The sequence below is a fragment of the Hesperophylax consimilis genome, chromosome 4 (genome assembly GCF_061612785.1).
Source record: "Hesperophylax consimilis isolate HC1 chromosome 4, BYU_Hcon_1.0, whole genome shotgun sequence".
Lineage (NCBI taxonomy): Eukaryota > Metazoa > Arthropoda > Insecta > Trichoptera > Limnephilidae > Hesperophylax > Hesperophylax consimilis.
In genome coordinates this window covers 32,588,537-32,613,095 of record NC_142839.1, presented here as the reverse complement: position 1 = coordinate 32,613,095, position 24,559 = coordinate 32,588,537, and the positions used below count along the sequence as shown (strand labels likewise).

The 24,559-nt window shown below is 34.4% G+C and overlaps 2 protein-coding genes across 2 annotated transcripts in view; one reads left to right on the top strand and one right to left on the bottom strand.

The window, feature by feature from the left end:
• Positions 1–1,538: 1,538 nt before the first annotated feature.
• LOC149424561 (U6 snRNA-associated Sm-like protein LSm4) lies at positions 1,539–8,968 on the bottom strand. The gene is made up of 5 exons (XM_089651693.1): positions 8,882–8,968; positions 8,760–8,801; positions 8,395–8,493; positions 4,182–4,368; positions 1,539–2,359 (listed from the first exon to the last, which is right to left on the bottom strand). The coding sequence occupies exons 1-5, from the start codon at positions 8,882–8,884 to the stop codon at positions 2,154–2,156; spliced, it is 537 nt and encodes a 178-aa protein (XP_089507819.1). The 5' UTR covers positions 8,885–8,968; the 3' UTR covers positions 1,539–2,153.
• Positions 8,969–11,957: 2,989 nt separating this feature from the next.
• Positions 11,958–24,559, top strand: part of LOC149424560 (aspartate--tRNA ligase, mitochondrial-like) — a 34,354-nt gene continuing 21,752 nt past the window's right edge. The window contains exons 1-7 of the mRNA XM_089631412.1: positions 11,958–12,180; positions 12,397–12,481; positions 15,699–16,156; positions 17,201–17,299; positions 17,383–17,554; positions 21,855–22,033; positions 24,364–24,462. Of these exons, the coding sequence (XP_089487538.1) occupies positions 12,142–12,180; positions 12,397–12,481; positions 15,699–16,156; positions 17,201–17,299; positions 17,383–17,554; positions 21,855–22,033; positions 24,364–24,462 (1,131 nt within the window). The 5' untranslated portion in view covers positions 11,958–12,141. The remainder of the gene's footprint in view (positions 12,181–12,396; positions 12,482–15,698; positions 16,157–17,200; positions 17,300–17,382; positions 17,555–21,854; positions 22,034–24,363; positions 24,463–24,559) is intronic.

The window sequence follows — 24,559 nt, the reverse complement described above, 5'->3', positions numbered from 1 at the left end:
GATTGAAGACTGTGAAAAGTGAGTGATTGCGAGTCGTTTAGAATCAAAGGCAGAACTATCCAGAATCGATGGAAATCTAACAGTTCTGCATTCGGTTCTAACTTTGATACCCAACACGATTTTGAAATTTTTTTTAATACCAGTGATACGATATAGATAGCAAATTTAACATTTTTACACACGTTATGACCTAAATAATAATATGGCATATTTTGTTATTTTTTTTTAATATTGGTTTGCCTTTTTGGGTTTTAAATATTTTTTCCCACAAATCCCAACGACGGTTGAATTTCAGAATGCTTTCGAGGTATGTTGAATGTGCTATGTATACATTTCTTATTTTTGAAGTTGCCTTAAAAAAATTATATTTTAGAAACAATATTAAATTATCTTTCAGATGTAAAGGTGCCTGTAAACGATCAAATTTGTTTGTCAAATTTTACGTTTGCTCGTCACGTGTTTGATGAGCAAGGCCGCAAACGTTCAAATGAAGTTTGTCAAATATTAGTTCATTTATTTACAGCTTTCGCCGGGAATTGTCTTTTGACGTTTATTGTATCCGGTCTGAAGTGGGGTGAATAGCGAAATATTTTGTGTTGTTAAAAATGACGGATGCGGACAAAGCATTTCTTGCGTTGACATTAGCTCTGTGTCTTAAAAAGAAAAAAAGAAGGTGTTGGTCTAGAGAATGGCTAAAATTAAGAGCTAAATATACCCATGAAAATTTGCTTAGGGATATATTACGTACAGAACCAGAAGATTATGGTAACTTTCTGCGAATGGATAACGTTCTGTATGTATGTCGTTCGTAAAATGTTGATTTTTTTTTCACGTCTTCCTCCGTAATATTGGCGCGAAATACTTTTAATAAATCCGTTATTGTTTTTATTCCTATGTTTCTTTTATTCTTGTCCATATAGTCCCTGCATTTTACTTTCCACAGTTGCGGCAGATCGCGATATATGGATATAAAATGTAATAAAAAGTCTCTTTCACTTATAACATTCGATGACGCAGCACTCTCCATAGTGATGGCAACACGAAACTGACGTTTGTTTGATAAACACCCCCGCAAACGTTCAAACATGTTGTCAAATATCGTTCAAACTTTCCGTCAATCAGAATTTCTGACAAACACGTCAAACACGTAGTTTGTTTGACAAGCACATCAAACAAGGCCGCAGACGTTCAAATAATTTGACAAACACGTAAATTTGACAAACAAATTTGATCGTTTACAGGCACCTTTAGATGTATTTGAAATCAAAATTGATATTTCTAAATAAAAAGCATTTATATCAAACATAAAAAAGACAAAAAACTTACAAAAACATTTTAAATCAAAACGTCCATAATTTTGAAAGAATGGGTATTTAGAAAACACATTCCTTTCGTTCAAGGAATTAATAAAAAAACATTCCTTTCGTTCAAGGAATTGATAAAAAAACATTCCTTTCGTTCAGGGATTAATAAAAACACATTCCTTTCGTTCAGGGAATTAATAAAAACACATTCCTTTCGTTCAGGGAATTAATAAAAACACATACCTTTTGTTCAGGGAATTAATAAAAAAAACCGTAACTTATGCCTTTTCACAATAAAGCTTTCAACACGAAAAATTCTTTCAATTTGTAACTATACAATTTGACAATTTTTCAAGAATTATTTGCAATTTTTAAAACAATTATTTCTCTTTCTAACAGCGAACAAATCTCATATCTCCGCATTATAGAAAAAAAAAATTATGATGCGTGGATGCTATGGGTCAGATCTTTCCCTAAGACGCTCTAATGGAATATGATGTTTGTGGTTAGCAACGTCCTTCCGAAACTGATAAGGTTACGTTGCAAGTACAAATTTCACTATAAAGAGTTTTTACGAAATACACAGTGGTGTATTTTGTAAAAATACATGTCTAAAGGTATTGATTAATTGGACTCTTTCTTTGTTTTTGGGGGTGGCAGATAAGTGAGTGAGCACTGTATCTACATATTTATCAAAAATATTATTTTTGATAGTATACTATAAATATATTTCTGCCATAATTTGGTGCTTCTTCGAAGTGGGATAAATGATACAATAACAAAAATCTGGTCTTAAATATATTTTTCTTAAGTCCTAGTAAAAAAGAGGGGATTATAAATAAGCAGTGATTATGGTTTGGGTTTTGATTTGTTTCCTTGGTTCCTATTGTGTCCCCCGCCGCCCCCTCCCCCGCCACCTCCCTGACCGCCTCCACCACCCCCCCCGCCGCCTCCGTGGCCCCCTCCGCCGTGGCCACCACCACCTCCCCCCTGGCCACCGCCGCCACCTCGTCCCAGGGGGGCAGGTCTGCCACCTCTTCCGCCGCCAAATGTACCTGCAGATTGACAAAACAAAATCAATGCACTGTACAAGAAATGTTTCCATGACAAAACCGAACATTTTATATACTACTAGCTGAAGTCACAAATGGCTTTACACAGAATTTTTCGAAACCATATTGTTTTGAAGGTCAAGTGTGCAAAATCTCGTCAATCTTGGAATAAAACTGTAGATTTTTATTTAAAAAAACAAAGCCACACTGCCTGCCCGCCACAGACACTATTCTTTATATGTACATAGATTAGAGTGGAGTGCATATTAATTAGGACAAACATTTCAGACTTTTATTGATACACATAATAGTCGACTTTTACAATTTTATGTTAAAACTAGCCTTGTTATATGACAACCTCCACTCTTTCTTCTTTATTTCATAAACTACTGGTGAATAAAAGATATAATTCAATTATTAGGTTTAACTTAAAGTTTAAAGTTTACCTCACTGTAATATTTATTATTTTAATTTTTGTTGGTAAGACTAGAGCAGGGGTCTCCAAACTTTTCAGCCGGCGGGCCACATTGACTACTCCAGTGAGTTCAGAGGGCCAAAACCGTTTTAATTTCTAGACACTCATATTTTCTGTCCTAGGGATGGGGGGGGGGGTAGACAATAGATTTTTCAGGGATGAAAAAATAGCTTTAGATAACGTAGCTTTGAAGATAAATTTTGATACTCGTTTCTCAGACCTTGATATCTTTGCGAATCAAATAAAGATTTTTCAAAAAAATCCTCTCGATATATTCGCGCAATACTTGTGGACGCAATGTATTGGTGCCAAGTACCTCGCCAACGAGCATATTTATTTATTCGCACGAAAAAATTCGCGGAGTTTTCGCCCCTTCTGAGCAAGGTCTTAGCCATTAGCTGTCGCGGGTCCTTGATGACACTGGTCATAAGATGTCGCGGGCCGGATGGAAGACACTGGTGGGCCGGATACGGCCCGCGGGCCGTAGTTTGGAGACCCCTGGACTAGAGGATCTGGGTTCGAATCTACGCTGTGAGGGTTACATTTTTATTTTCAACGAGTTGTTAATATCATTTTGATTAGTCGCTTGAGTGCCGCCGTATCCATAAGACATAATAAGAAAAATCATTTCTCTGAGCTATTCTGGGGAAACTACTTATGGTAGAATATATACTATTTTTTTATCAATATCTGGTATTATCTGGTAGGATGGTACAATTTACAAAAACATAATTTTGCAACAAAACAAATAAGTTAATAGAATCAGTTGGTGGTGGATGGAGAAAATTTTGCATAGGCACTCCAAGAGATTAAATATTACAATGATTTTATTTTTATAACTTTTTGTTGATGTGTTTAATTCGTCTTCATTTTTTTTAAATTTAAAGGAAATCAAATGAATGTTATTAGGTTCTGCTAGTATTTTAGTTTTTACTATTGTTACAGCTGTTTCAGCGTCCAAGGCCATTATCTAACTGTCCTTGTCCTGTAATCTTCCATATACATAAAAATGTTCGTTTGTTCAAAATCTTAAATCTCTGAAAGTTCTTGACCGATTGCTTTGAAATTTTGACGCAACGTTGCATTCGAATACGCGTGTGTTTTTATATACCAAGATTATATAGATGTCTCCTGTGACAGGTAAAAACATCCTTTATTTAAAAACAGCGCCTTCTGTTGGACGTAAAAGCAACATCCGCTATTGTTTCTCTATCTGCACAGACAGAGCAACGCGTGGCGGGGTACAGCTAGTAATAATTAAACACTTGCAGAACTTAATAAAATTAAATTTGATTTTTTTGTCTTTCTTAAAAAAAATAATAATATCAAATGCATTGAAATAATAGGTACCTCTTTGTCCTCCCCTGTTCTGGCGCTGGTTCTGGCCGCCCCCCCTTCCTTTCATCTCCCCCCGGCCGCGGGCCTTCACCTGCGTCTCCTCCTTCACCATGTCGATGACCTCATCAGGGATGCGCAGGTACTTGATGGTGCTGCCCCTGATGTAGCATTCGGGCATTCTCCAGAACTTGTCTCCATCCTGTGTTCATTAATGGAATCCATTGATAATTTAATAATATACATTTGTCGTCATCCCCTTATCATAGTGGGGTTATCTATTTATGAATATGACTTCCTGGAGAGATCGATGACTTCACTCCACACCTGATGCTCCGAAAGCATGCCTTCTGAATTAAGTATTTGGTGTGTGCTTTGCTTCCTTCAACCTTGCAATAGCTGGTCCTGAACGTGGGTTAAAATTCAAAATCATACAAAAGCTGGCGGAAGTTTCAAGGTTAATAAGTAAGCAATAAACTGACAACTTTTCATGGTAACTGGAAATATCTTACCCTAATCTATTTTATTATAACTACAGTTGTCTGAGAAAAGTGTAACATTTTGCATAATAGACCTACAATGTTAACCCTCTGTCGGGCGCTCTTCTGGGCCACCTGAGTTCGGGAGCAATGTGCCTGGCAGGCACCGGTTTGAAAATGGCCGTTCTTAACTACCTATATTAATTTTAGCTCTCCAAAAGTAACCGCTGACCTTTATAGGGATGTATACAGTAGAACCTCGTTAATTCGAAATCCACCGGACATCAAAAATCAAATTTCGAATTAACGAATTCCCACGTAATTCGAAATTTTATGAAGAAAAAAAAAAAAAACGCCGAAAATCGATTTTCTCGGCCGCCTCTTCAAATCCAGGTGGAATTTTAGTTGTAAATTCGTATTAATACCAATTATTTCTTTATTTTCGCGGCCGATTACCGTAGCGGCGGGCCCTTTAAATTCAGATATTCGCAATAAATTCGTAGAAATGCTATATATTTACGCGAAAATCGAGATTTCGCTGCCGATTTCGGTCGCGGCCTACCCTTTAAATTGAGATATTCGTAAAAATACGATATATTTCCGCGTAAATCTAGATTTCGCGGTAATTTTCCGTCGCGGCCGGCCCTTTATTTCAAATATCCGCATTTAAATTGGTAAAAATACGACATATTTCCGCGTAAAACGAGAATTCGCGGCCATATTCCGTCGCGGCCGGCTCTTTAAATTCTGATATTCGAAATAAATTCGCAATAATACGATATATTTCCGTGTACATCGAAAATGCGCGGCCGATTTCTGTCGCGGCCGACACTTTAAATTCAGATATTTGATGTCAATTCGTAAAAATATGATATATTTCCGCGTAAATCCAATTTTATTGGCAGTTTTTCGTCGCGGCCGGCCTTTCAAGTTCAGATATTTGAAGTAAATTCGTAAAAATATGTCATATTTCGGCGTGAATCGAATTTTTTCGGCCGATTTCCGTCGCGCCGTATTTTTTAACTCGGATATTCGAAGTAAAGATAGTAAAAATACGATATATTTCCGCGTAAATTGAAATTTCGCGTCCGATTTCCGTCGCGGCGGGTCCTTTAAAATTCAGATATTCGAAATAAATTCGTAAAAATACGATATATTTACGCGTAAATCGAGATTTCGCGGCCGATTTCCGTCGCAGCGGGCTATTTAAATTCAAATATTCGAAATAAATTCGTAAATATACGATACATTTACGCGTAAATCGAAATTTCGCGGCCGAGTTTCGTCGCAGCCGACCCTTTAAATTCAGATATTTGGTGTAAACTCGTAAAACTACGACATGTTTCCGCGTAAAACGTATTTTCTCGGCCCTTCAAACTCGGATATTCGAAATAAATTTGAAAAAGTATGACATTCCAGTGTAAATCGATTCAGATTTACAAGATAATAATACTAATTAGGACGATGTATAACCACGTAAAAATACATTTTTCGGCGTTTTACCGCCACGGCTGACTTTTAGATTCAGATTTACGAAATATTATGATTTATTTTCGCAAAAATCAAATTTTTTCGAATTACACGAACAAATTTTCGTGCGCGGACAAAAATAAATTTCGAATTACGAATTAACGAATTTCGAATTAAAAAAATTTTTGTATGAAAAAATTTTTCTGCGGAAATTTTTTTGGCGAAAATTTCGAATTACGCGTTTTTTCGAATTATCGGGGTTCGAATTAACGGGGTTCTACTGTACCAAGAGAATAAATGAAATTTGGTGAAAAAATTGTTTAATGACAAAAGAAGAGGTTCCCAAACTTTATTGCCCCATAGACTACTTGCCAAATTTTTTTTTTTTTTCCGTTTCCTGCCGAATATTGAATTTTACTAAAACTATTAACGTCCCATGTGATAATCGTTTATTATTTCGTAAAAAGATTCCCTTCCCTTGCCTGCCCAACAACCGGGTGGCGATATAGTTCCTCTGTCTTTGCATTGTGCAGACAGGGGCGCCCTTGTGAGGTATTACACCAAATGAAAATGAAGCAGGATAAGCAACGGGAATTTCTTTCTGTAGCTAGCCCTACAGACCTGCCCCTTAAGCTCTTTGTTAATGCTTATTCCGATCAGTTCTTCTTGTCACGTGATATCCGATTCTTCAACGTTCCATTTCCATATTCAAAATCTCCTCAAACTTAGTTTTGAAGGCTGGGTGAAGTACATTTAAATTTTGAACGTCATTACTACCCTGGACTTTTTTCAAAAACAAGTTGGGGAACTAGGAGAATTCGCGACTTCCGATGTGCAATGTTTTGCTTCAATATATTAATTCTGACGAGAAAAGGAACTTAGACTCTATTTATATTTACCCCAATAAACAACTCTACAAAATATAAAAATACAAATATCAAATAAGTAATTTCTCAGTCTATTATTGGTATTATGTAAACGGTGTTATTTGTGTTAGGTGTATTGTGTCATTTACGGAACTCCTAAATGTTAACTTGAGGTAAATAAGGGTCCGCTCGTATGTACCCCCATTTGAATCTCGTGGACCCCAAATTTTTTTCTCGCTGACATGGACCCCCAGCCAGCCGATATCGACCCCTGGGGGTCCATATAGACCACTTTGGGAACCTCTGGACTAAAGCCTTAGACACATTACGCTATATTATTCGCGCATAATTTGGGCTTGGCATATACGTGTATGGGGGTGACACATTACGCTATATTCTTCCTCAGGAGAGTGGTCAGATCAATTGACAGACGACAGTTGCGTAAATATTCTGACCCCTTCTCCTGCTAGCATGCTCCTAATTTTCAAACATAGCCTGGCTAGCAGTTCACAGCGCATATCGTCGCCACGCCCATACTTATTTACATCATCTTTTTAGGTGTGACAGGTCTGTATGGGATTGTATGGCGAGCAATATTTATTTTTATTTATTTATTTAACGCCCAGAGGGCTTTTACATGGTTGGCAGTAAAATTTTAATTTGACAGATACTTTGAAACATAAAAAATAAGAATAAAATTACATTTGATAAACGCTATGCAACAAGTCATACAAACACAAGAAACAAAAACAGAAAATTACAGCTATTTGTAGGTTTACATGATGTGTTTAGGAGTATTGTTGAAATAAATGATCCACAAAATATGGAGTTAGTTAGTTAGAACTTATAGCGTAATCTGTCAACCCCTTAAATAATAAGTAATATTATAATCAAATTATGAAACAGGTATAAACATAAATATTTCCAAACAATAAAATTAGGTAAAAAAAAAACATATATTGTTAGGCCCTTGAATGTTACTAGAACCACATTTAATCATAATAAAAAAAAAAAATGTTTATTAGAATTGATAACCTTAAAACACTCCTTCTTTAGCCAACGTTTCGGACAGCATTGCAGTGTCCATCATCAGGGCAGATGTGTTATTTAAATAAGCGCGAGTTAGCGCAACACGGCATAACACCCCAAAAACAAATAACAAAAATACTTTTGGCGGTGAAAATCGTAAATCATATTTTAACCAACATATGACGAAATCGGGTGCAAAACGTCACATACTACTCTCGAAGATGTGAGGTACCGGGAAAGGTGGGATCTGATGCCGTTCTGACTGGGAGCGGGTAGTAAAAGATTCCGGCAATCTGTAGTATGCCTGTCAGATCATGTGTGCCCGATTCATATTACTTTTTATTGACTAAATCTAGGTAATTCCACAAATATACACAGACTTACCCGAGAGGTACAAATAACTTCTCTCAAGTTAATATTCATCCAATTGTCGCAGCTCACTAAATGTCCATTGTACGTTTCGCCATTCTTCAACTCCACGAGCTACAATGTAAAAATATTATTAAAAAGAGGTAAATAAAAATGACCTACTTGGGGAAATTTTTTACAAATTTCCACTTTTTTCACCTGATTTTGAAAAATGTCGCACCAATAACTAAGACTTTAGAGACCATTATGAAATCATCCTAAAATTATTATATGAGGTAATACTAATCATCGTGTATATATAAAACCAATAATCACCGCTGTATACACATTTTATATCAACATTTTAAAGCTTTGTCAACAAAATTACAGGTTATACTGACCATGGGATGGTTCTGAGCCGTCCGCAATAGAGATAAGGGTAGCTGTAAAGATACATTATGATTAAATAAACGTAATAATCAAACACGCACATGTTCTTAGGAATAATATTAATATATCGTACCATTTTTAGGTTTACCGATTACCGGTAAAATACGATTGTCAGATTGATCAGTTCAGTAATGCCATATCCCAAAAATGAAAAACCATGTTAATGGGTAAAAAAAAAATTAAAAAGTAAGGTTATAAAAATAATGTTTTACGTAAGCTTATTTTTTGAGAATTTACTGGGAAATAACGGTACCTAAGGACGGGTTGTTTCGGAGAATCTGAACAATTCATCAAATTTCAACGTTCATTTTCAAGTTCTGTGAAAGATTTTTTCAAGTTCTGTTTTTATTTCAGTTTTGTCAAGCAACTAGCCTACAATGATATAAAAACAGAACTTGAATAAGTCTTTCACAGAACCCGAAAATGAACGTTGTAATTTGATGAATTGTTCAGATTCTCCGAAACAACCCGTCCTAAGTGAATTATTTATATTTATCATGGATATGAAAAGCCCTTCACATAGCATTAGGCCCATTTTATATGAATAGCATTGAAGTCAAATCTAGGGGAAAAGGGAAATGCCTAGCAGCCATCTTGTATGACTAACTTTTGAAGTGATCTGTACGCAAAGTGGTATATAATTTACTATTTTCTGTATTGCTTTTTGGTTTGTGAATTTTTTGGGTATTTTGTGAGGCAGGGAATGGGATATGGCATTAAAAAATTTAAGCTGGTTTTAAAATTTTCATACGTCCTCCACCTCACCCCACGGCTTTAAATTGATCTTGAATAATTCCGTCCAAGGCTTATTAGGTCCATGATAATTATGCTTTAATAAAAACAACAATTTTACATTTACTTCAATAATTGCAAATTCACTTTTAATGGTGTCCTTTTAATTTAAATAAAATGAATAACTTTGTACTCGCCACTATTCAATCAAAGTGCTTAAAACGAAAAAAAAGTTTATAAAAAGCCTTACAAATTAAAATATAAAAAGGGTTCTTGAACTTCAACCCTTGTAGAAATTCAAGAACCACATACCTGAATTCGGAATTTCACCCGCATGACCCATGCTAAAATATGGTATCTCACTCAAAAGCACATATATTTATGTTAGACATGGTTTTTTGAAAAACTATTGTTTTAAAAAGACCACAAAAAACCATAAAACAAGGTAAAAACCATGCATCTGGCAGGACTGTGTCGGATACATGGATAATGCATGGATACCACGCACGTCAGAATGAAAATATCTATGACATCCAGTGATGTCATATTCCAAAAATGAAAACCATGTTTTAGAGATAAAAAGTTAACGTAAACAATGTTTTGAATAATAAAAAAAACATTTCAACACCATGTTTTTCATTTTTTATTTTGAACCTAAATAAGGAAACAACGATACCTAAGTAAATTATCTGTAATGTTTTATTAAAAACAAACATTTTATAATTTTCCTTGGAATACTGGAAAAAATATGTTTTGATAAAAGACACCCACAAAAAAAGTAATTTTTTTATGGTTCCATGATATTTCATCAAAATGAAAATTCGACACACCTTAAAAATTTAAAAGTTATGAAACAAAAACTAGGTTTAATTGTTACCTTTGTAACCTATTTAACTTTGTTTTTGTTTCATCACTTTATATCACTTTTTGGAGGTGTGTTGAATTGTAATTTTGATGACATACCCGGTCACCTTCGAAAATGTATGTTTTAACATTGTAAAACCATTTTGTAATTGTAATATGTAAGTTTTTTTTAAATAAATAAATCTTTGGAGTGGGGTTAGAGGGAAGCAAGCGGACAGAGAGAGGTTTTCAAAAAGACAGCGTACCGGCCGAACGCCGTCAACGCATTCTTTCGACCTCCGCATGAGTTTTAGGGATCGTGCTCGATAACATGGCAGTGGTAGTGTTAAATCACCGTCAACCCCCTATAAATACGGGCCACAACCCTCTTACAACCAAATTACCAGCAAGAGTGGGTGAGTGATTTATTTACAGCAACCCTCGCCAAGTCTACACCTCTCCGCTCTGCCCGCTCTACCTCGCTCTGACTTTCGCTGCGATACGTATTTGTTTTCTCTTCTGACCCTCGCCTCACCCTGAATCATGGATTACTCTACCGTTCTTTGGGCCAGACCCGACAACGTCAAATAAAAGGAGCTCCTCGAGCACATTGGACCAGCTCTATAGCGACAACAGATACAAAGGTAACTTGTTTCACTTTTGGTGAAATGAGCGACATCTTGTTCCTCCGTGGATTGGGACCTATATTTACAGTACTTGGGTGACACAAATGGCCCTGCGCCAAGCCAAAACTCATCGTGTATGGGAAAATTCAGATGGCTCGGTGTGGTTCAGACTCAGCAGAGTCCGCTTGATACTCGGCGAGTCTAAATTCCACCAAGCTGAGCCAAAAGGCACTGCGCTGATGGCTCGTCGGCTCCGCCGTGTGTGAGATCTCTGAGCTAAAATCCGTTCAGCATTAATTTGGATCCTGGAGTCGTAAGTACAGCCTCTTAAAGCGAATGTGATTTTGTTTTGGATGGTAGAAAAAATATATACCTATTTTATGTGTCTACCGATATTATTTATTACCGCTTAATTTTAAATAAACCTTTGTTGAATATTTGTAGAAAAAACTTAATTTCCTCTCACCTTAGATTGGCTTCAATGCCATTCATACAAAATCGTACTCTCTTAAATTTCATAAAAAAAGTCCAGTTCTCTTTATAGCAGTTCAGACGGTGCGATTTTAGTTGAACGACAAAATTTGAAAAAGATTTCATTCGAACGTTTCAGTTCAACTCGAACCGATATTGATAATCAATATGGCGTCAACCGAAATTATTCGTGCGTACATGTCTATAATTTATGACATTTTGCGGACAACAACAAACTTGAGAACATAGGTATCATTAATCACACTTGAACAGCAAAAGTAGACGGGCTTTCAACTTCAGTCGCTCAACTAATAACTTGATCCACTCTGTTGAAAGGGTGTTCACACTTGTCGATTAGCTTTCAAGTGTCATTCAAAAGAGAGTTGATCAACTAAAATCGCCATGTCTGAATGGGTCGTGTTATGAAGCCGGCAATTTGACATTTCAGGATTTCATAAGAATCATAAGAATGGTTAAATGATTTCATACCATTCCGACAGAATTTTTTTATTGTACCGTGTTTACAATACAATTATTACAGGAGAGTGGTTTATTTATGTATTACAGTGAATGAGTGGGTTATCTGTTATCTCATGTTTGGAAAATAATATTGGTATACCTTCAAATATATTAATTTATTTTTAAAAGTAGTAGTTTTGTCATGTATGCGAGAAACTTAAATTTGCATTCTGCATTTCAGGTATGTTGAATAAACATTACATTATTGTGAAGCTATAAACTTTTTTTGTTTTTTTTCTCGTTCCATATTTTACTAGAAATAGCGTATTTATTTATGTTTTCTTACACCTGCCATTTAGCTGCTGTTTATCTTATTTATTTTTCTTTCAATATACACCTCTGTTTTGCATTTTATTATAATATGTAATATAAAAGAAGGTGTTAAAATATTTTTCAGAGTGCAAATAATGTCAGAAAAGTGTTTCAAAATGGAAAAGAGGCAATTTCTATAAAGTGTACTCAAGTTGCATCGAAAGATACAGGTAAAATATTTATTTTCCCTTTTTATAACTTTCCCGAGTTCTATAGTTTTCTCCATGTTTAATTGGAAGATATTGTCATCAATGAATTGTATTGATTATTTGGTTAATATTTACTTAACTGCCGCACTTTCAATAGGCACAGATTATGGAAATTACACTTTGTTTCAACATAATTGCTACAAGAAACAACTATCAACGCCGGGAGTAGTGATGGGTCATGACTCATTTTATTAAGAGCGGAAGCCACGGTACCAGCTCAATATTTTCGTACTGCTCAAAGCGTCGACACAATTTAACGACGGCTCAATTGCCTTGAGGTTGGAGCGTATGAGCAATGAGAATACCGTACTTGCCCGATACCGCTCCTTCGGTTCAGTTCCCAGCTTATGAATGATCATATGACTCTTGATACCGGATAAGATGCTAGGTAGTTAGTATGTGTAGAATCTACACTGTAGATAAATATGTCCAAGTCCATATGTCGAATTTGTCAGACGCCGTTCACATCTCTGTCTATGTAATAACTTAATAATAATTTTAATGGCAATGTTTTTTCTAATAAAAAGAAGTAACTAAGGGTAATAACTAGAGGCATTACTTATATGTTGCCTAAAAGCGAAAATATTAATAATCCCTCTCAGTATAGACCCATTACATGTTTACCAACAATATTCAAAACTTTAACCTCTTGCTTGACAGATTTAATATATACTCATTTAGATGAAAAAAATGTTTTATCTGAACAGCAAAAAGGTTGTCGCAGAAAACATATGGGAATAAAGAACAATTAGTTATTGATTCTGTAATAGATTCAAACTTGAAAGCGTAATTTACAATCTTGCTATATAGACTACCTTTCAAAGAAAAATTAACCCCATTATTATTATCTTTTTGGAAAATATTATGTCCTTTTGGAATACCAATTTACTTATCAATTTAAAAGGTAAGAAAATAGTAGTACCGGGCATTTCAATTAAAAGAGGGATTTTTCGAGGAGACTCATTGAGTCCTCTTTGGTTTTGCTTAGCATTGAATCCTCTATATAAAATGTTAATTAAAAGCAAGTTTGGAATAAAAATTAAGGATAATACAAGGGAGAGTAGTACAATTTCGCATTTATTATTTATGGTTGATATAAAATTATTTTCGAATTCTGAACAAAATTTAGAGAAATTGATCAAGGTAGTTAAAAACTTTTCAGATAATATATTAAAATGACTTTTGGTTTAGATAAATGTAGAACGATCCATATAGAGAAAGGTAAAATTGTAGATGGGGACGAGAGTATATTTAGAAATTTCCAAATTACTAGTATGAAAAAGGATGAGGTTTATAAATATTTAGGATACCTACAATCAAATAGATTAGACCATACTAGTATTGAAAATGATATTAGGATTAAATTTCAGACTAGGATCAGAAAATTTTTAAAATGTAAATTATCTGCTAAAAATTTAGTAAAAGCAATAAATACTTGGGCAATACCTGCTATTAACGTACTTATTTGGCATAATTAAATGGTCCAATACAGATTTAGATAATTTAGAACGATTAATTAGAACTACCCTAACAAAGTTTAATTGCCATCATCCAAATTTAGCTATAGAACAAACTAATTTACCTAGAAATTTAGGAGGTAGAGGTATAGTCAAAATAACTTCTTTGAAACATAATCAGGTAGAAGGTTGCAAGGCAGATAGAAACATTACAACTTTAAATTTATACAACGAAAATGCCAACATTTTTATAAATCCCAACCAGGAAATATTAGATTCCTGGTCAAATAAAATTATACATGCAAAACACTTCAATTATCTCAACCAAACGTATGTTGACAAACTTTCGTCAAACAAATGGTTGAGTATTGGAGAGTTGAGCGCAGAAATAGAAGGATTCATGTTTGCCATTCAGGATAGAGTCATTAATACTAAAAATTATAGAAAGCATATAATCAAAGATACAAATCAAATTGATGATTTATGTAGAAAATGTTTGGTTTTTCCTAATATAGAACATATTATAACGCGATGTTACATATTAACGCCCTCCAAGTATTCATTTAGGCACAATCAAGTTTTAAAAATAATTCACCAAAGTTTGGTAATTAAACATAACTTGATTGACTGCCGTAATATAGTACCATATTATGAATACGAACCAAATTCATTTTTAGAAAATTAATTTTATAAAATATATTATGATAAAACTATTATGATAGTCTATAATAGACCCGATATAGTTTTACATGACAAAATAAAAAAAATAACTTATATCATTGATATTGCTATTCCAAATTCCTATAATATTCAAAAATCTGTTTCTGAAAAAATAAGAAAATACACAGATTTAGGAAATGAGATTAAAAGAATTTGGCATTTTCAGACTATAAAAATATTACCATTTGTTATTTCGGCTACTGGCATTATACCTAGCTCTCTCATTCAAAATTGAGGCATATTAGATCTGTCAAAGAATTTATATATAAAAATGCAAAAATCAGTCATTTTAAATACATGTAGGATTACGAAAGATTTTTTAAATATTTATACTGAGGGATCAGTAAGATTTATAGGTCCAATTAGAAGTTCTACCGAGCCGAACCCTCTGATATGAAAATATCTGGAGTCGGTGAATTATTTTCCCATTTGATCTCTGGTGAGTTGACATGTTTTTCTTGTATTGTTTTGTATTTATTATGCTTATATAATGCACTTGCATAATGTGGATCGACTAGATGATCATTTGTGAAAAAATGTGTGGAAGGGTTTAGTTTTTCCTGTGGGGAAGATTTAACCCGGACATAAAGTCGGGTATTAAAAAAAAAAAAAATTGAGCCGTGGTACGGTTTACCGGGAGTCGTCGTATGAATACGATTCATCAAAAAGAGCCAGCTTAATACGGCTTGTTCATGAACGACTCGTCGCTAGTCGGGAGACATGGTGGTAGAAGGTGCAAAAGTTCCATTTTTATTCATTCAAAGTTCAAAATGTCTCTTCTAAAACAATCTCGTGCCACCATTTTGAATTTATTTTCAGTTTGGAATGGAATGATAAATAAACACTAAATATTTAAATAACCCAAACCAAGAATCTAATAATCTATTTTGTGCGTGTCTCCAGACATAAATAGTTGTTTCTCTTAGAACTTTGTTAGCAATATCCATAATCTGTGCCTAAAAGTGCGGCGGTTAAATAAATATTTACCAATTGTTTTACAGCCTTGTCTCTACATAGTAAAAGCGATTCTCTTTTGATAATTAATCCAGTCACCGAAATAACAATGCATCCATTCCGAGGGGACCGACGAAATCCGCATTTTAGAGCGAGCTTCAACAATGCGTTTGAACAAATTAGGGGCAAGGCCGCCAACTGCAGACCTATGGAGATGTACGACTACCCAAAGAACCAGGAAAACCCTAGTTTCAATATTTACCAAGAAGGACACCATACGGTGCTGTTGAGTGCCTTACAGAACTATAGCAATGGCATTGGTAGTGACGGGGGCTGGGAGAGACAAGCGGGAGGTGGGCCAATGAGGATGACCTGCGGAGAACTGAGAGAGAGGCACGTGGGGTGCTCCGTGGAGCTGGTGGGAAGGGTGCAGCAACACAGACAAGGGAGGTTTGTCCAACTGAGGGATGGCCACGGATCTACGCAGCTGGTAGTTCCTGAACATGTATGTTGATCTTCCTTGCATCATTATTTATTTTAAATACCCCTTTTTTTTAAATGTACTGAAATTAAATTAATTAATTATTAATTCCTTGTTCGATGATGTTTCAAAACAACTGTCTTGGACTTTCAAATATTTATCACATATCTAGTCTCACTCTTCTGTTGGATAATGAATCAATGTTGATTCAAAGTTAGGTTTTGTGGTGGGGTTCTTCAATTTAAATTGTAAAGTAGCTCTAGGTAAGCATTCCATATATCTTCCCAGCAGCACGCAGTGCTACTCCACCCCTTATTTTTTCAATGACTTTATCTAGTTGCTCAACTGTGTACTTTGGTATTTATGGTATGATGCGCGAACAACTAAAATTGGAAAAAACTTGATATAGTAATTGGAATGCCTTTAACTCAGTAATTGACCCCCAGGCAAATAACTGTTATTTGTTGTCTGATTCACTTCAAATTTATACGGGAAAGTTGTTTTTTTATATTATTCATCTATTGTAAAAATTAACAAAAAGCATTTTTTCCTAAAAATCATAGCAATTGGCCGGGGGAACCCATAACTATACATCGTTTGTATCTTTTGTAGTTACAGTTATTAGCCACTCTCTAACCTAAAAACGAACAAAAACAACAACAAGAGCACTAACAATAAAGCATTTTAAGGAATCACATGTAAACCTAATCCCTGACTATTATATGTGTATAGCAAAAATAAATTTCCTTAATAATAAGTTAAGAAATTACAGTAAACTTAGCATACGTTTCGATATAACGCCATTAAATACACAAGCATGGCGTGGTGGTTAACTGTGGAACTCGTGAGTGTGAGACAAGGGTGACATTATTTATTTTCTGGTGTCAAAATTGAATGGGCCGATTACTGTATCAGGGCCAATAGCTATATCACTCACCCCACATAATTTTTATTTTACTTTTGGTAATCAAATCCAAACCAACCAACCCGGAATCATAGTTCTTTCTGCTATACCATACTATGGTGAACTAAGATTAATGTATGTTAATGAATATTGTTTTGTTACAGAGACCAGATTTGAGCAAACGCTTCACTAATTTACCGCTTCAGTCGTATGTGTCCATTATCGGTCAAGTGAGTAAGAGGCCGCCGGGTGCTAAAAACCAGGTACATAATTATATACATAACTCTCCCATAATCTATGGTAAAGTATAGATTCTATTAATCAAGAGGTCATTGTATTCTAACAGAAAATGGACACGGGCGATGTGGAAGTAATGATGGAAGAGTTCTTAATGGTGAAGGTAAACCGGGAAGTTCAGCGGCCGAAGAAAAGCATCTCAGGAGTCTCTCAGACCCGGAGCATGTCCACATCCGCTCCGCTGCCCAGCGCCCTGACCACCGAGGAGTTTATCAAATGTGGTTGGTACTGAATTAAGTCAATTTTAATATACTTCCCGTAACCTATCTTCAATTTCAGATTTAAAAAAATATTTTGATAGTTACATGAAAAGTTTTTATTATATTTTTGATAGTTACATAAAAAGTTTATATTATGTTTTTGATAGTTGCATGAAAAGTTTTTATTACGTTTTTGATAGTTACATGAAAAGTTTTTATTATGTTTTTGATAGTTACATGAAAAGTTTTTATTATGTTTTTGATAGTTACATGAAAAGTTTATATTATGTTTTTGATAGTTACATGAAAAGTGTATATTATGTTTGATAGTTACATGAAAAGTTTTTATTATGTTTTTGATAGTTACATGAAAAGTTTTTATTATGTTTTTGATAGTTACATGAAAAGTTTTCATTATATTTGTTTTAACCCTTCAGGCTAATTTGTTCGTTTTTGGGAACAAACTCATATGGTCTCACAGAAATCGTTGTATCTCCCTTACTCAGGGTGGCCACAGACCTGGAAAACCGGGAAAACCGGGAATTATCAGGGAATTTTACCGAACCGGGAATTATCAGGGAAATGTCAGGGAATTTTAAAATATTCTTAAAATATCAGGGAATTCCAGAAATAAAACGAAATTCGTTATTTACGATTTGTGAAGTCCCAAAGTTGTGTTTTATTACTTTTACTTGCGGCGCGGCGTGTGTAACAAAAGATATGCCGACAAAGACAAACTAGATAAGTAGGTATTTTTTTATTATTATTTTCGTAAATAGCCCTTGCAACACAATCATGTCGTAAACCACCCCGCCTTGGTTTTTCCCCTATACTATGCAGGTGCGAAATCTGTAAAGAAAAAGCTAGCAAAGTTACAACAAAGTGTCAAAAGGGTCGGACACCCAGTACGGTCGTAATAAAATTTAAAGATCATCATTTTTACAAAGTGTCAATACATTAGAACCTCGTTAATTCGAAATCCACGGGACATCAAAAATGAAATTTAGAATTAACGAATTCCCACGTAATTCGAATTTTTATGAAAAAAAAAAAAATACGCTGAAAATCGATTTTCTCGGCCGCCTCTTCAAATCCGGGTGGTATTTTAGTTGTAAATTCGTATTAATACCAATTATTTCTTTATTTTCGCGGCCGATTACCGTAGCGGCGGGCCCTTTAAATTCAGATATTCGCAATAAATTCGTAAAAATGCTATATATTTACGCGTAAATCGAGATTTCGCTGCTGATTTCAGTCGCGGCCTACCCTTTAAATTGAGATATTCGTAAAAATACGATATATTTCCGCGTAAATCGAGATTTCGCGGTAATTTTCCGTCGCAGCCGGCCCATTATTTCAAATATCTGAATTTAAATTCGTAAAAATACGATATATTTCCGCGTTAAACGAGAATTCGCGGGCGTATTCCTTCGCGGCCGGCTCTTTAAATTCAGATTCGAAAAAAATCGCAAAAATACGATATATTTTCGTGTAAATCGAGAATGCGCAGTCGATTTCCGTCGAATACGATATATTTCCGTGTAAATCGAGAATGCGCGGCCGATTTCCGTCGAATACGATATATTTCCGTGTAAATCGAGAATGCGCGGCCGATTTCTGTCGCGGCCGACCCTTTAAATTAAGATATTTGATGTAAATTCGTAAAAATATGAAATATTTCCGCGTAAATCGAATTTTATCGGCAGTTTTTCGTCGCGGCCGGCCTTTTAAGTTCAGATATTTGAAGTAAATTCGTAAAAATATGTCATATTTCGGCGTGAATCGAAATTTTTCGGCCGATTTCCGTCGCGCCGTATTTTTTAACTCGAATATTCGAAGCTGAAAGTAAATATATTCGAAATAATTCAGATATTCGAAATAAATTCGTAAAAATACGATATATTTACGCGTAAATCGAGATTTCGCGGCCGATTTCCGTCGCAGCGGGCCATTTAAATTCAAATATTCGAAATAAATTCGTAAATATACGATACATTTACGCGTAAATCGAAATTTCGCGGCCGAGTTTCGTCGCGGCCGACCCTTTAAATACAGATATTTGGTGTAAACTCGTAAAACTACGACATATATCCGCGTAAAACGTATTTTCTCGGCCCTTCAAACTCGGATATTCGAAATAAATTTGAAAAAATACAACATTCCAGTGTAAATCGATTCAGATTTACAAAATAATAATACTAATTAGGACGATGTATAACCACGTAAAAATACATTTTCGGCGTTTTACCGCCACGGCTGACTTCCAGATTCAGATATACGAAATATTATGATTTATTTTCGCAAAAATCAATTTTTTTCGAATTTCACTAACAAATTTTCGTGCGCGGACAAAAATAAATTTCAAATTACGAATTAACGAATTTCGAATTAAAAAAAATTTTGTATGAAAAAATTTTTCTGCGGAAATTTTTTTGGCGAAAATTTCGAATTACGCGATTTTTCGAATTATCGGGGTTCTACTGTACTTACTTTTGTTAGTAAAAATACGATATATTTCCGCGTAAATTGAAATTTCGCGTCCGATTTCCGTCGCGGCGGGCCCTTTAAAATTCAGATATTCGAAATAAATTCGTAAAAATACGATATATTTACGCGTAAATCGAGATTTCGCGGCCGATTTCCGTCGCAGCGGGCCATTTAAATTCAAATATTCGAAATAAATTCGTAAATATACGATACATTTACGCGTAAATCGAAATTTCGCGGCCGAGTTTCGTCGCGGCCGACCCTTTAAATACAGATATTTGGTGTAAACTCGTAAAACTACGACATATATCCGCGTAAAACGTATTTTCTCGGCCCTTCAAACTCGGATATTCGAAATAAATTTGAAAAAATACAACATTCCAGTGTAAATCGATTCAGATTTACAAAATAATAATACTAATTAGGACGATGTATAACCACGTAAAAATACATTTTCGGCGTTTTACCGCCACGGCTGACTTCCAGATTCAGATATACGAAATATTATGATTTATTTTCGCAAAAATCAATTTTTTTCGAATTTCACTAACAAATTTTCGTGCGCGGACAAAAATAAATTTCAAATTACGAATTAACGAATTTCGAATTAAAAAAAATTTTGTATGAAAAAATTTTTCTGCGGAAATTTTTTTGGCGAAAATTTCGAATTACGCGATTTTTCGAATTATCGGGGTTCTACTGTACTTACTTTTGTTTATTTGTCTATTTTTGTCTGGTCTTTTCATTTGTACACAAATTGTCTTCAGGCGAAATATCATAAATTTGTAATAAGTGTATTTTGTTTTGAATAGATCATTGTGGTGCAAGGAAATAATAAATACTTTAGATGACGGAATTCCCTTTATTTATGTATCTGTTCTAATTTTCTGGCGTAGATGAAAATCGTGTTTCAAAAATAAAATTTTGAACGATATGTCCTTATACCAAATAAAACATATCAGGGAAAAATATAGAAACTGCCCTGGAAAACCTGGAATTATCAGGGAATTTTGAAATCCGTTTTTTGTGGCCACCCTGTTACTGTTGTGGTGAGAAATATAAACGGTGTTAGAAAGAGAAAACATGGAGTTTTATATTCAATTCTATAAATTAGCCACAGAAGAATTTAAATGTGCACCTTTATGAGACCAAAGGTACCAACTACAATTTGAAAAAACTAACGAGATTTTTTATTAATTATTTTTATATGAAACGACAAAAAAGTGAGGTGACGATAACGTTTGTAATTTGTCATTTACATTTGTCTAATAATATAAGTTTGTTTTTAGTTACAAAAAATGTAAAGTGAGCCATTAATTTTTCTTTTAAATGTTTGCATTCTCACTTTGGATTAATAACATTAAGGCGAAGCTTAATGCTAATTCACTATTTTGATTAATCTTTATAATGAATTGATGTACATTATGAATACCAAAAAATATGTTTTAGATAAATTGAAGGTTTTCTTATCATTTTGTTGGAGTAGAATACAAATAAAATAATAAATTACTCAATAAAAAATATAAATGTAAACTACTAAAAAAAATTTTTTTCAATTGAAATGTATAACGCGTAAAGGTAAAACTAAAAACGTAACGCGTAAAACTTTTTTTTTTTCTTATAAAATTATTTACAAAATAAATAAAAACCAGTTTTGTGCTTGAAATCGAACGTTTCTAGACTCCGTTTGTCAAGCGATTTTAATGCCTATTACCTACAATATAAGGTATACCAAGAATATACACATTTTTGACTTGTAGCTTCCTCTTAACTTAAATTTTCATACCCCATTTTAATTTTTGTAAAATATCACCACTGAGATTCTATTCTTCAGGTGGCAGCAAGAATTTGGAGTCTCGCATGAAGGCAAGAAGCACCACCTGCGGGGCCCTGAACGAGGGTTGTGCTGACAGTCAAGTCTCCCTGTTGGGGTGGTCCCATTCTCTCACATTACCACGCTTCTTGCATCTGCGAGATGGTCATGGGACTATACAGTGCCTGCTGCCAGCTAATGTATGAACAATATGTTATTTCCACCTTATGCTTTTAACCTTAAGAACGCTGGCCTTTTCAACGCATTCTATCCCATCATACACTATGCAATGTCTTAGTGAAACTTCATGGATACGGGGATATACGGCGACGGATCAGATATGCACCAGCCTCGTAGATAAGGTTAATTCTTGTCAATTCCCTTATTTACACCAGCTCGTTAGAAACCAGCAGTGCGAAATGGGATGAAGATCTTCTATAATTTACATCAATCCTTTCTTTTTTTCTGATTCAATTAACTTTTATGCTTTTAGATCCTTCAATATTTTACATCAATTAGAACTACTGTTACCAATTAGGATGCAATCGACTTAGTTTGGGTAAGAGTTTGTATACTGAATAGTCCCCACCCATCTGAATGGCTGACCAATGAGGCGCTTAAGATGGTTGATGCGCATAATGAGGCGCTGTTATTAAACTTAAATAATGAGTTTATCACACCAAATACCCTATGATATTAATAATACCTCCAACTTCCATTCATTCTGACGACAGCATGCTACACTAGCCCCTTCGTTTTCTTTTGTACATTTGAATGGATTTTATATGAAATATATATTTATTTTTCATGTTGATAAATTATGGAAATCGAAAAAAAAAATATTGTGTAAACTACATACGACCTTATTGGTTTTTTGAATCGTATATAAAAAAATATTACAGCGACTGTTAACTCTATCTTTGATAGGTTAGAAAGGTAATAAAATTCCTGTATAATTATGAGAAATTTTATTTAATTTCTTATCTGTGCGTGGTTTGACCGTAAAATTAGGTCTCCAAGGCGCTAGAGTCGTGAAGAACCGGCAACATTGGCGTGTAGCTTGGTTTCCGCCTACAAATCCCCACCACTCCGAGCTGTCTACGACGCTTAGTCTTGGTTTGGTAGCCGTTTGCGATAGAGCTTCTACTCGTCGCTACCGCCAGGTGTGAGTTACGTTCTGTAATTCGTTTTTTGTGTGCTAAGGACACTACGTCTTTAGAAATTTATTGACAATTATATGAAGTGGACATCATAAACGTACGAAAATGTTGCAAGATGAACAGCGTGTCGGACGGCAATCGGTTTCGGATGAAACAATTGCAAAAGTGGAGAGACAAATCTAAATATCTCCATATAAAAATTATTATCTTTAATAAATTCATGAAGAAATTCAAAAATTTATTTGAAAATAATTTATAACATCAGGCTAATTTTCATAATCTAGTTTTAAATTATTTACAGAAATTCTAATAAAGTATTAATATTTTTTTAACAATATTGATCAAATTACAATTTAGAAAGTGCAAGTATTAAATAATTCAATATGCTACACTAGCGCCTTTAGGGCCCAGAGTTGTTAATACTGCCAATATTTGACTGAAGTTGGACTTATTATTAATATTATAGAGTATTTAATTACACAAAGTATAGAATACAAATATAATCCTCCTGTCAGTCACTTTAACTGCTTTCCACATGATCATGCAAATATGTTCCCGTGAACCATTTCTTGGTTTCACGCACGTTTTGTGTGTTTTATTGATATTACTGTTGACCATACTGTATTATTGATTGGCAGAAAGCAAAGTATGTCATTCTGAGTAAATCTTTATTTAGCAAATGTCTTAGACATCTAAAGATGTATGTTAGTTTCCTCACTCTGTCTTTGAGTATGTTTATGTGAATGAACCATTTTAGGCATTGGTCTACTGTAATGCGTATGTATTTTATTTCGGTTTTGCTTTCTATTACTAAACACAAATTATTGCAGTTATGTTGTTCTGTGTCCTAGAGTAGACTATAATTTGTATTTCTTTAGGTGTTTCTTGTTTTCTTTATGCTAAATGGTATATAATATTTTTTTTCGAATTTAGTGTTAATAAATTTATGTCAAACCATTTTTTTTAGCCATGTTTTTGACTTCCGTTTAACTAGGAGCTTTTATTAGCTATACTGTGTCGTTTGCGTATGAAATAATTTTGCCATATTTAGAGACATTAAATATATCGTTAACATATATGGTAAATAACAAAGGGCCTGATACTGTACCTTGAGGTATTCAGAGTCACTAACTTAATGACATAAAATAAATATATTATTTCAAAATAATTCGCCTGGGAAGTAGATTACTTCCTTGTTGAAATAGTTCTATCAGTTTTGCTGGTTGTCAACTTCAACATGAACACAGACCTAATGATATTGGTAACCCAATCAAGATGGCGTCCTTTACGTTTTTAAAAAGTTATTTCCTGAAAATCGAATATTATTAAATATTAAAAGATCACTTGAAAACAATATTTTTCTCTTTTAGAAACCAGAGCTTCAGTCTATAGCATCTCAAATCAAGCCAGAATCCATTATTGAAGTCAGGGGAAAAGTTTCAAGAAGACCAGATAGTTGTATCAACATGGTAAGCATATTTTATATAAAATAAATTTACGTGTTACGTTTGTTCGTGTGAAAAATGCGGAGATTCGCAAAGACTGCAAGGCTGATGTAAGCATAAT